Source organism: Synchiropus splendidus, chromosome 1 (genome assembly GCF_027744825.2).
Source record: "Synchiropus splendidus isolate RoL2022-P1 chromosome 1, RoL_Sspl_1.0, whole genome shotgun sequence".
Lineage (NCBI taxonomy): Eukaryota > Metazoa > Chordata > Actinopteri > Syngnathiformes > Callionymidae > Synchiropus > Synchiropus splendidus.
The window spans coordinates 35,934,076-35,947,876 of record NC_071334.1 but is presented as its reverse complement, the minus strand read 5'-3'; the positions used below and the strand labels follow the sequence as shown (position 1 = coordinate 35,947,876).

The 13,801-nt window shown below is 41.7% G+C and overlaps 1 protein-coding gene across 3 annotated transcripts in view; it reads left to right on the top strand.

Annotated features, from left to right (window-relative positions):
• The first annotated feature begins 602 nt into the window (after window positions 1-602).
• Window positions 603-13,801, top strand: part of rfx2 (regulatory factor X, 2 (influences HLA class II expression)) — a 22,775-nt gene continuing 9,576 nt past the window's right edge. Inside the window, exons 1-3 of one of the 3 annotated variants that reach the window (XM_053854741.1) lie at window positions 603-782; window positions 10,584-10,692; window positions 12,147-12,236. In XM_053854741.1, the coding sequence (XP_053710716.1) occupies window positions 10,585-10,692; window positions 12,147-12,236 (198 nt within the window). In that variant the 5' untranslated portion in view covers window positions 603-782; window position 10,584. The remainder of the gene's footprint in view (window positions 783-10,583; window positions 10,693-12,146; window positions 12,237-13,801) is intronic. The other 2 variants (XM_053854740.1, XM_053854742.1) reach the window with 2 other exon arrangements.

Below are 13,801 nucleotides of genomic sequence, written 5' to 3'. Positions count from 1 at the left end.
TGTCCAATTTGAACATGGTATTCTGATTTAAACACAAGGGAATTTCTTCCAATCGTGTGTGACGTGTGAGCCGGTGACCAGTCCCTTCACCACTACCTACACGATCTGCCTCGACCGTGTGTCTGTTCTGCATGGAAAGCCCAGTTTGCAGTGTTGCAGATGACACAACACCTCCACCTCTTCACATCGCAGGCCTGGGGCTCAATACTGCACACCTCATTTATTTTTACGTATAACGAAAAATAATTCTACAATGACGAAAAATGACACCCCCACAATTGATTTGTAACCGACAGCGTCTCCAGTCACAGTACCATTGTTTTATTGCATGGAATAACCGTTTACTTTTGCCACATAATCATTAGTCTCTGCTCAACGAGACGTTCACAGATGAGTTTGCTGTGGAAGCTGACTCGTAAGTAGCCTTGTCCTTAGTATGGATGTGGCCCGTTGACTTTGATGGACATCAAAGTTTCTGCAAGCGAAAGGAATCTTTCACGTGTGTACACTCCCCACTAGTGGCTCAGCTTGCAACGTGCAACTTCCAGGCAGTGGGTTGGCCAGTCTCATTCTAGACCACGCCCCTTACCCCGACTCGCCCGTGACATCAGCGGTGGAGGGTAGCAACAGTTGCCTCGAGACCCTGTCGCGCCATAGTGACTGTAGCCGTGGATACAGTTACTTACCAACGGAGCAACACTCAGCAACAGCAGCCGCAGCATCTGGAGGTCACAGCGAGTGGGAGAGAGGGGAAACAGAGCAGAACTTTTCTCAAAACTAAGGTGACTATCTCTTTACAAGGTTTAAACGGCACTTGTTTCATGCTGGGTGTGCGCGCTGCTAGCAGACTTGTTTTCCACAAGTTTCTCTCAGGGTTCTGTTTCCCTTCTCTCTTTACCTCCGGCTTTTGGATCGTTTGAACTTTGCATCCACTCTACCCCTCGACCCTGCCATCCCCTCGACATGTTCCAGAATTTCGCCTTCCGCCTCTTGAAACTCGTGAAAACAGCGACGTTAGTTCAGCTCAAGGTGTTCTCAACTTTACACTTGTTGCTATGTTGCCACTCGATGGATGCGGAGGCTAGCGGTACTTCAGCTAATGCTTCCTCGGTAAGCCACCGAAAATGGTAGGGAGTTCGGCTCAAAGTTATTTGGCTCGTTTATCTGTCGAAGACATCCCGAGGTTGTATACAACCACGATGAAGACGTCATTTGGAATGTCCTTTATGAAGAGTCGTGTTTATGCTGGTGGCGGCGCGGAGAGCTAACATTAGCATCTGTGCTGCTGCTCCGAGTGAAACTGCAGTCGGCGCCTGGCATAGTGTTGTTATTCTTATGGTGGGGTCAGTTCTTGATTCGTACCTGGAGGAGGTTTCAGATGACATCATGGCCTAGACAACTTTTGACAATCTTTTCTACTCTCAAAGCCTCCGTGTATTCGCCAGAAAGCTCCTCAGGTGTGGATGGCATTGACGGTCAATCGATGGGATGTCGGCTCGTGTATTTGCTCAAAACAGACAGTTGACAAAGTTTGGGTAGTTGAAGGAAATAATTCTGTGTCTATATTGCTGCAACTAGGTGGTGCTGTGAAGCTCCATCTAGTGTTACTGCCCAGTGAAGTAGTCGGCTAATTTAATTCATTGGATAGTAAATCGACATTTTAAGTTGATCAAATCTATTTTTCTACTTAGTTTGTTTATTTATTTGTTCATCTTTTATTATTTATGCATTATTTAATCGGTCACGATTCCACCCTGACCCCAATTGTTATAGTGATTTTTGCTGACTGCAAACTTTCATCATTATTACTATTTCAAACCAAATAAATAAGGAATTTTATCCTTGTGGGTGGCTTCAGATTTTAAAGAAGCCCTATTATACTGTACCTTTTTTGCCCATGTCTTTGTTTCGGCCTCAACAAGTTAAAAACGGAAGCATTTAGGGCAGTTTAAATTACAAGCAAAAACCAAATTGTTTCAGACTTTGTCTTCGCCACGCTCTCGACTGAGACACTGATTTGAGGAGAGCAGTCACTCACTGTTTACGTGTGGAGATGTTCTCCTCCTCCCTCATAGTCATATGTCCATGTGTTTGTCAACGTTCTTGTTGTGGAAATGGTGAAGTTCTGAGTTTTGTTCTTCACAAGGTTGTTGGTGCTTCATTATGTGGCCTTGTTTTTCAGCCACCTTAGCACAGAAGGATTCACAGATTCAGGAAAGGTTCAGATCCAGGACGGGTCCTCGGAAAGTTCTTGGTTAATGAGCACGAGTAGTTTTCCACAATACCTGTAATACTGTGAATCATGTAGCTGAAACTGACCACTGTTTGCTGCACAGAGCAGGGGGAGACTCGGGGCCTAGGAGTTCATGACGAATATATATCATCACAAGTATATGTCGGGGCTTCTCTGTTGCATGACATTTATCTTCCTGTGTAAATCGGCCCCTAAGATTATCAATGTCCCGTGGTAAAAATGACACTAGCCCACATCCGAATCCAGTCTTAATAGTCCTCAAGTTTAAGATTTAGGATCATGACATGTTCAACGCATTCTCTGATGTTGTGCACTCACACATTGACAAAGTTTTCTTCGCTAGCCACTCTTTGAATTTATTTGGGGGTAGAATAGGAAAACAGAATTCTGGCTGGAAATCCGAAACAGCTCCCCTCCGTCCTGCCCCTCTTCAACTTGAACGTGACTCTGTTATGTTTGCATGGCAACTTGATTTGAAAATAAACCCAAGTCGTGGTAAGGTGAAAGACAGTAGCAATCCAAGTTTTTGTCTCTAAGACTTCCTTTTATTAGGTTGTTTTGAATTCCTTGTGTTGAAAGAATTTAGTTGTGGCTTGCAGTGCCAAGTTTGAGAAAAATGATACACAAATGTCTTACTTCCTTGTCAGTGACTGTCTTTCATGGTGTAAATTCAGCACCGATATCAATCTAATTAATGCACAATGCTCTTTAGTTCTGACATCACTGTCTGTGTATCATATCCATGTTTGTTTACTTGCGCTTTATATAGCTTATCTTGATGAGGCACGCTAATGACATCGGGCGTTGCTGTTGTCAGTCTGTCTTAATGACTACAGACATGGATCAATGCACAGCCATAAACTTTTTTTTCACCTCAGTAAAGCAACTTTATTGCAATGGGTTTACCCAAAAGCATGTCAAGAAATCACTGAGCAAATCAGAAGATCGGGGGCGCGAATGCCCCGCGGGTGCCATTAAGTGAAGCCATTTGTGTATGAGGACGTGTTCATAATCTTAACAATGCATTTAGTTGTTTAGGGCTTTTCATTACAACTCATGTGCTTATACTGTTTTTTCAGCTTAAAGGGAATAGTGGGGGGTTCTCATATTGGTCCTTTTTTCCCGCAGATTAAAAAAAAAACTTTGGGGGATAATGCTTTGATATAAAAATGAAGAGACATGTCTTGTTAAATGCTAGAAAGCCTGCCACTGATCTGCCCTGATGCCCCAACAAGTTGCAACTTGCTGCTGTATGAAACGTTTTTCAGTCTGGCTCTTCTGCCTTTCTGTTTGTGTGTCATCAAGAAGCATTCTTAACATTCCACCTGTTTGTATCGTAGCTACACAACTGCTAATTAAATTTCCTGCCACAAACAGCAGACAAGGCGGAAGCATTTGCATTACAATGGCTGTCCCCTCCTTCCACACAGGCAGAGGTAGCAGCAGCCCCCACACTTTTCTTTCTTTTGTTAAGTTTCGGGCTACTTTGTAAGGAAATGTTTATTTGGATTAAATAGAACTAATATCTGTCCAAAGTCGCTACAACATAATCGCCAGCACCATGACTCCCCCATTGGTGACTGGATGGACACCAACAAGGACACTGGTTAATGACGTGCACACACAGCTTCTTTGGTGGGTGGTTACACTCTCCTTCCCAGTACAGTCAGTGTTTGCCTTTCGTTAGCGGTGTTGCTTACTGTATGCTAAATTACTACATCTGGCACATGATGGTTAACCTTACACACCACCAACGTCCACCAAAATGAGTCACTGGAACTGTTGTCATGCCATATCAGACCTGGCTTGTTCGATGGCTAATGCTACAAACAGACTCTTCGATCCTCTGCCAAAGTTGCCAAACACTCCAGCAAAAAGATTAGTTGAATCTTTGTGAATTTTTGTGTCAGACATTCTATGAGATGCACGTGCTGTATTTTGATCTGGCACATTTTCCAGTCTTTACTTTCATCAGATTCTTGACACAGCAACCTCTGGTGGTCGGGGAGAAGCTGTGTATTGAATTAACTGGTGAGTCTGTGCTCAGGAAACAGGGTGATAGATAGAGATTGACCGGGAAAATTCCCATGCTTCTTAACCATGATCCATCAATCACCTAAAGCAAAAAAGGTCCTATGTTGAACCTATCCTGCTCAGTCATCACCAGAATGTGGTCATGTGACACATGGAGATGGTGACAAAATGAATGGTTGAGGATTGCCCTAATTTTTTTTCTCGTAGAAGCTCTGTAGAATATTATCCGTACTCAATGCTGAGGCCTCTCGTTTTTGTTGTACTGAGTTCCGTGTCATCTTGTACAGCTCAGCTGTTAGCGCTAGGTGCACTCACCCACCAACTCAAGGGCGACCCTGGTTATGATGCCAGTTTATATGATTGGTCTATATCGGTTAACTTGACCATTTACCAATAGAGAATGGAGCAAAAAGTAAGATGGTGTAGGGGCTGAAGGACTGGTTAAACCCTGCTGATGCAAGTTGTATTAAATTGTTTTGCGACATGGCTCAGCTCGATTTTGAGGACAAGCACGATAAAACAATTAAAAATAAGGTAGATAAAAGGCCTGCTTAAGGATTGCAAAACATGAGTGACTAGTGATGACCGCAAGTAACTTTTAAAATTACTATTAATGGCAATCTTATCAACATTGAAGTACAGCAAGTCAGTAGTGATTGTGTCTGTTCCAAAACTGCAATAGGAATGTGGTTTTTTTTTAGAATTTTATAAATGTATATGGAATTGTTGCATCTTGTCTTTATTCTATAATGTTACATGTTGTATATATCGTCTTCATTCTGATGTCTAGATGTCATTGTGTTGATAGGGCTGGACAGAGTAAGGATTAAAATGTGGAATGGGTTGGAAAAGGTTGGGCGAAGGGGGAGGAAGTTGCAAGTGCAGTGCGTAGAAGAACACACAATCTCCATGGCAACAGTTTGATCCTTCGCTCTGTAGCTGTCAGCCTTGCAGCACACATAGTGACAGAGTGGACTGGTTGCGTTGATGGCCAGAGGTGTGTGTGTGTGTGGGGTGGGGGTGTGTGGTCAGGCACTCTCTTTCCCCTCCTCAAACTCTACCATCTGCTGACCCGAGAGCGGCTTTGATTGGATTAGACTCAAATTAATGAGACAGGCTTGAAGAAAAGCTTCTGTTGTGGAAATCTTTCATCATATCTTAATTTGGTCTTTGTGCTGGCGCGTGTGTTGTGTGATCTTGACGAGTCGGCTATTGAAAGCCCAAATGTCCCATTGTAAAAGAACACGTTTCACTGTTTGACAGATGCGTGGAACCTGTTGCTTCAGCTTTGTATTCACAGACATTTTACTCTGTAGTTGCCGTTTACATTAAGGAGAACAGTTCACATGTCAACTAGAGCTTAGTAACAAGTAACCAAATAACTCATATTTTGGAATTCCCTGAAAAGGTGGTCACGTTATTCTAACAAATATCCTTTGAGTCATTCCATTCAACAAAAGTAACATTTAGCAAAAATAAGTTAGGTACCAAACAGGCCTCCTGTTGATAAACTGTAGCAGAGTGAAAAAGTCTGTATCTATACAGTCTATACAACTGTCTTTTTCCTGCAGTTGAGAGGGACACTTCCCATCTTCCAAACTTCCTTGTTAATACTCAGGATTGCGCTGTAGCATGTTAATGATGACCACCACAAATGAAGGTACAATATTTACTTTTTTCATAATTAAGTATTTCCCCTTGTTGTAGCATTATTGATTGAAGACAGCTCAGATGTCTTCAAAGTTATATATTTGTGTCAAATGTCAATATATATGTGGTCTTACAATTAAAACCCCAAAATAAAATTAATCAGAATGAATGGTGTTTGAAGAATGTTCAAATCATTGTTGACAGAAATGATTAAGTGGAAATGGGGAGAATAAAGAAGATTGTTGGATTTCTGTTTCAAATGAATATACATCTCATCTGTATTTTAAACTGTACTCCATTTGTCAAGATTTCAATAAACTTTTCATATCGTGAGTTCTATGTACTCATTCAGGAGCCACTCGTGCGCAAATCTGGATTACCTTGGTTTGTACATTCTTTTTTTCTGTATTACAGTATTGAGTATAGTTTTGTTCAAGAAATTTTTTGCTTCTTTTTTTTGAGTTCTTTTTTTCATTCAAGTGCAAAACGACTCTGAAGATAATCCTGTTGGCTTTAAATAGATGACTTTGTTCTGCCACCACGGTAATAGTTTTGTGTCACTTTGTGTATGAAATTAATAGCTTCCATAGTGTTTATTGTACTTTCCGACCTAGCGTGAGATAGAGGGATCAGGTGGGGGGATGGCATTGTTTGGTTTGGGAAGTATTCTGTTGGTTGCATAGCAACAGGCGCCTGGAAACGGGAGTGGACGGTGTTGCCAGTAGCAACCGTTGTTGCTCTGCAAACAATGTGGGCTAGTGCAAACATGAGCCAAGACTGTGGGCTCCTGCTTTTAATTGAACATCTGTATGTGTTTTTCTATGATTGAGAACTGCTAAAGGGAGATCTGTTCTGACAGATGCTTGTACCGTGTTTACAGAGTATGGGCTGAAGAATTTATGATGCCTCCATCTTACTGTAGCATTCGCTTATAACAATGCAGCTTTCAAATCTCTTGTAACTTGTCAGTATCCTTTGATGTTTGTTAGTTTTCTTTGGATTAAATGAGCCGGACTAGTGTGTGGATATAATAATAACAAGGGGGTGAGTATCTTAGAGGTAGAAACTGATTCTTTGGTTGTTAGGCAGTTTATTAATGTCTTGCAGTTCCTGCTGTGTCCCTGCTCTGTGGTCTTCAGAGCTGCTTGTGTGGAATTTACTTACTTTTAGCCTCCACGGACCCCAAGTAGCTGCTATCACTCTACAGGTTTCCACTCCTCTGTATGAATGGTTTGCTTTTGTACAAGATTGTGCTCAAAAGGTTGACATGCCACTTCTGATGACGAGAACAGTAGATCTAAAGACAAATTCAAGGATTACTATAGGTTTATATATGTCTATATCTCTGACAGACTGTAAGATAGAGGCGAACCTGTGACATTTGTTCCCCCTTATCAGGTCCACTTTTATTGACTGGTAATGAATGGTCGTAATAAAAAGTGATTATATCAAGGGGACAATTGTTTCCGGAATTGTTTTCGAAATTGTTTCATGTTCACATATTCCACTGACACATCTGTAATTTCAACATAGGCTTCACTTAGTCTGTTACTCATTTCGTCAGTCCCTACGTGTAGAAAATGTCAGTGGCGGCACACCCAAGTTTATTGTTTTTCTTCCTTGCAGAATAGAAGAGAGAAAATAATTTGGTGTTTTGCAAAGTCCCCCTGTCAGGCAACATGGTTTTCTACAGTCCACTAACATATGACTGGGGGATTGGTACGATTAGGGTTTTATGTGATTTTTATAAGTTTCATAAGTTTGGTTATGCTGCACATGCTTTTGTTAGCTGCACATCGGTTTCTGCATCGCTATAATATGTTTGCTGGAGTGTGCTGTGGATGGCTGTAGCAGATGAGATTGGTATATATGATTGGTTGTCAAAAAAAGGAATAGGCAGAGCACTGATCTTGTAAAGTTGAGCTTATCAACAAGGATTGATCGGCACTTCCCTAATAATAGTATTAATTCCGAAACTCAATGTACTGTAGTCCAATCTGAGATTAGTCTTCTCTGTTTACATGGCACAAAAAGATGCTCTCTGATTCAGATGTTCTCATGCAGCAAACGTTTAATCTGAACCGCGTTGTTTAACATTGACCCATTGCTGTGAGCGGTTTTGTTTGTTGTGCTGTTGCAGTCGAGGCAGCCAAACCTTGTGCAGCTGTGCGTACTGCTCCAGCCACCAAGACTGACGGTGCTGGAGGTTTGTTGACTCAGGTTTGTTGAGGATTCATTTGCTGGTCATATCATGTGGGCTAAACAGTAGCAGTGACTCAAAATATTTATATCATGCTCTCCACAGCCTTAACTTAACCATCCAAAACAAATGCTTAATCTTAACCATGGGTCTGAACCAAACAAATTATAATCACCTATTTTGAGGTCTTCATCCTCAAATTGATGTTTGGACCTGTGGGGACTGACAAAAGGTCCCCATGAAGACATGAGGTCCCCACGAGGATAGTGTTTTGTCAAGAATTGGTCCCCATGAGGCAGTATAAATATAAAGCGCACACATGCATATATACACACACACACACACATACGGCAAGGAGTAACAATACGAGAAGTGAAAATGTGAAAACCCAACAACATTGGCCTTACTCACCCTTGCTTGACAGTGCACTGTCTTGACGGTGGCAGAGTTTGTACCGATAAAAATATAGAAAGTTGTGTGAAATGGGCTGCTTGGCGGAGGTATGTGCTGTCACAATGCTTTGTTCATGAGCTTTTTAGTGAAGGTCACGTGCTTGTCAGGCTTCTTCAAGAAAGATGACCTGGCATGACTCTGTATATGTGCTCCTCATGAGTCACCTCATGCAGTTGGGTGGTTATGAAATATCATGCCCCTCATAAAAGCCAATTGTTTTTTTCTGGTCTGGGCCTATTTTGGCTGTTTCAATCCAGCAAGGCTGAAGCTTTCTCATTAAATTCCACCCCCACTCTCCTAGCAGTCCTCCTCAAAAGTTCCTGTTCTCGAGCTTTATAAAGAGAGTTAAATAAAGAGTGAGCAGGGAGGGGTAGAGGAGGGTTGCATTGGGGGTGGTCGTCATGGATTCCTCACCATAGCAACCGAAAAACGTTTGCAAAGCATTGAGGAATTTCCTCATATCAGCTGGATTATTTAAGCCCTTGAGAGCAGCTCTGGTTCGAAACAAGCACTGGATACGATCATAACCCTAGCAGAGGTTGGAGCCCCACTGTCATTTTCATTATTGTTGTATAAGTTGTTTCGTTCATCTGCTTATACCCCTGCACACTCTACAACTGCACCCCAGTTTTGTTGCCTTTTACATTGCTTGGGACATTGTTAGGTGGTGGGTGGGTGGCTTTTTGGGTTCCATCCTTAGTAATCAGTCAGTTGAATTCTGTTCATTGCACCTGTCTTAGTTGACTGGATGACATCTGTCAGATAGCTTTTCTTTTTACAGAATAAAGCTAGGTCGCCATTTCCTAGCCCCAAAAAGCTCCTTGTAAATGGCCTTTATTAGTGCATGCAAGTAAAGACTCAGCAGTGGTTTTAAAGAATGGCTAATGGTGGGTCTACTAAAATTGATACACTTTTTTGCCTTTAAGTTTTTGCCGTTTTTTTGCCTGTTGTTCCTAGTCTTGCAATTGCAATTACAACTCTGAGTTAATAAATGCCAGTTAATAACTAATGACAACAATGATTTACTAAAGGAAATCCTAATCAGAAACGAGGTATCCTATGCAAAAGGGATGGGCGATAAGAATTTTACATCTCACCATAAATTCGATAACAAACAGCACACTCACTGCATCGGACTTACATACATGTTGTCAGCCGACACCAGCGTGTGACAGTTGTGTAGAGTTTGATGGACTTTGGTTCATGATCGTAGTTTTAAACTTATTTTTAATTCAGGGAACCTTTGGTAATGGCCAACACTGTATCTCCGGATCCGTGTTTATTTTATTAGATGGAGTGGTCCTCCTAGATTCTCTGACGCAGTCCTCTGCCTTGGTTCACATCAACACATGAAGGTTTCCTGCTGCGCTGGCACCTCGGCGAAACACTGTGGTGAAAATAGTTGGATATTGGACATCCGGTCCAGTATTGGCGGTGGTGTCCTCACATTATTTCTTCAATAGCATCCAGGAAATGTGTCCACATGGGTCCATAGTTAAAGTAAACTGTTAAGAGACACGATACATTGGGGACAGCAGACAGACGGCTAACTTTAACCCCTAATTAAAGCTGGCAGAACAGTCTGTCAGACACGATTGAGTTCTACGAGGGATGTGAAACATTGAATTTCTCATCTATACACTTGGTTAACTATTATATTTAAACAGAAACAAATGGTTTCATCAGAAAACAGTTTCAAGAGAGACTGTGGTGTGTACAACACATGCAATAGAATGAAAATGTACTTATCGTAATTATTATTATTGAAAAATGCAGACCTGCCTTCTGTTGCTTTCCATGTTACACGTTTTTTTTTCTGCAATGTGTTCCACATTATCTTACATCAGTCTAGTTTTAATGACGTGAGGTCAAATTGTTCTGATCAACATCAGACCCCCACCATGCGTTTTCGATCTTGTGCCTGTTTTATGTACGCTGTATGCTGCTCATCCTGCTGACACGATGTTCTTCTGTCTCTTACCTTTATACCAGCATGCAGAGCTCAGAGGGAGGGTCAGATGCCACGACCAGTGTGGCAACACTGCGGACATCATCATCAGCTCAGGCTCCTGTTGTACAGCCAGTTCCGGCATCTCAGCAGGTAGGACACTATCACTCTCAAGGCCTGGCACAATGAAGGAACTCTGCCACTCCTCGGTGGAATGTGGCTGGTGTTTGGCTTATAAGGCTTTTTTGCCCGGGATTTGAAAAAATGAGAAAATGGCAAAAACGTAAATTCTTAAATTCTGGATCCCATGTTACTTTTTGCAAACTGTCTGGAATGGAATGTACCATGACTGGGTGACGTAGATTAATTGGGCTGCTAGACAGTATGGATCTACTGTTCATTTCTTATAATTATTTATCATCATCTCACTGAAGACTAATTAAATGTAAAAGGTAACGTAACAATAATTAAAAAAAAAAGATTGTATGTCATTGTGCTGTCATCATGTTCTGTCCAAGATAGTGTAAAAAATTAAGATATCCAAAAATCAAATACTGATGCTACTGTGAAATCTGATCTCAGCTGGTCTGTGGCCACCTTCATGTGCTGGCCCAAACTAACTGCAACTATATTTTGGGACCAAGTTTTGAAATGATTGTTCAAGGATTTAAGATGATCACCCCAAGTCGACGCTGAAAATGTGAGGCAGCACAATGGGGGAGTGCAAGAGCAGAGTTTGTACTGTGCTTCAGTGTAGAGGATGGGTGAAACATATCAACGTGTCAATAAGAAATGTGCCCAATATTGGCAGATGCGGGAGGATGCCAGCCTGTGCTGAATGTAAGCGGAAAGGATTTGAACTCTGATATCACAGAGCAGTGTTGGCTCATGGACTCGTTCTATACAGTATATTAAAACGCATTAAAATGATTGACACTGGCTCATCGGGAGGTCAGCGACTCCAACAACACCCTTTATTTTGGTCAGAACTGGTTGCTATAATTCTATTTTTATTGGCTCTTGATCATTACAATTTTAAGCGCATAAACACAAAAGCTTGGCTTGCTGATAAAGTTTGAGGCCTTTGAAAATACTTTGATATTTAGTTTCTGCTTACACAGCTGTATTACCAATCCTTGTGTTCCTGGCTACTCAATCTAAACCCCAGATAATGTCTTATTTATTTTCACTGAATAGTTTAGCTCATTTATACTCACATTTAACAAAGCGGTCTTTGAAACCTCGGTGGCTCCTTATAAATCTGGATTTTTCAGTTTGTGTTAGTGAAAATAGAGCACGTTTTGAAACGGTTTGAAACCAATTTCACAAATACTATTATTAGTATTATAAAGCAAAGACCTCTACTTAGTGTGGTTTCTGGTCCAAGGCATTCCTAAATAAACATTAAAATAAGATATTTCATCAGAGAAATTGCCCACATTTGCTTTTCAGTTTAATATTGAGCATGTCTCGGTTGGAAGCCTACATTTCCCTCTGCAGCTCCATAACTGTGTCAGTCGTCAAAGGTGGTGACCGTGATGTTTACAATGATGTGAATGTGGGTGCATACCTATGTAATGGAGTTATTGTGTCTTGTATCCACACAGAGGGTGCTGGTACAAGCCACAGGCTCAGCTCAGAAGGGAGGACAAGTACAGCCTCTTTCAGCACCAAGAGTGCAACAGGGCTCTCAGCAGGTACACAGGGCTGTGCCTATCAATACAGTGCTGTGATTACATTCACCACACTTCCCCTTTAGCTCAGTTAGTCAAAGTTGTTTGTATTGAAGCAACTATTTTTAAAATGCAGGTTTCTATGACAGATGGATTTTGAGAGCGAGGCTGTACAGTTTGTTCAGTGAACACAAGCAACTGCGTGTTTGAGACTGGATCACTTTGTCAGGGTTGCTGCTGTTCTGCTGTTATCCTGCGCTCAGCACGGGTGTCCGAAGGGGTGTCTTTCTCTGGCTGAGCCTGGTCTACCACTTGCATGCATCCTTCTGGGAGTCATGGCTTTGCATGATACTTGGCTCATTCACAGCTTTTTGGCTGAACCTGCAAGTGCGCATGCATATGTGTAAAACACACTGTGAGGAGAACTGTGCGTTTAAATAATAACGTCTTTATCAACTCAAACTGCTGAACAGGATTATTATGGCATAGTCTGGCGCTGCTGAAGACCCTTACCATGACCATGAGTTGATTCATTAATTTATTTTTCTGGACCTTAAAGAGCAACTAAAATACTGATTTGAGTGTCTTTTAAAATGATCTTGGACCCCTATTCAACACATCATTGTGTTTCTGTTTGCACAGAACTCTATGATTTGAAATATTGATATACAAAAAAGCCCACTTAAGCTCCCTTTACGTACGAAAATATTCAAATGGTACTACTGTCACTGATCACATACTTCCATGGGTTATTTACGTTGGTTTTTCTGTTCACCAGTCTATCCCTCTGGGGGTTGGAGGGCTGTGGCGGCAGGGGGTGGGGTTGTGTTGCGCCTAAAAGGAACTGAAAAACCATCTGTAATTTTTATGCTGATGTTCCCAACATGAAAACCTGTTTCCCTTCTGACTTCTGGCTCTGGAAATGCAGAGCTGTGGCTGTAGATACAGCTGCTCCAATGGCAGCCATTCTGATTTTGAGCTGGATGTTAAAAAAAACTATTTGTAGTGGCCTAATGTTAGTTTGTTAAAAATAATATGGATTCAACAATTTTCAAAACCATTCCCATTCCCCCTCCTTTGTCACAGAGGTGTACCATGGCTGGCTGGCCTGCGCCAACATCTCTTTTTTCCCCCCAAAAAAAGCCACCAGGAATGTAAATTTAATTTCAGGATGCTCTTTGTTTTTTGACCTCTTGTCTGATCATGATGCTGCCTGCCACCATCTTGAACATGCTTACCTCTTCGAACACTTCTGGGCTGAGCTACGGCCTCATGGAGCTTATGGCATGCTCTGAGACTTTGTTCTGTATTCACCCGCCAACTGAAATCCTTTGTGTCTCTCAAGCATCTACATGATTTCAATCCTTTCTGTTTCTTGGCTATACTGTCACACTATTGCATTGCCTTTGATGGATAGAGTTAATGCTGCTGCACGTTAGGCACTGTCATCGAATTCTTAAATCAATTTCACCAGAGTTTAGAGAGGATCATTGTGACTTGTTTCGATGTGAGGTGAGATGTAGCCACACAAATGGATTTACACTGTGCTAATAGCACTAATATTCTGCTTAATAACCCATTTGGCCACA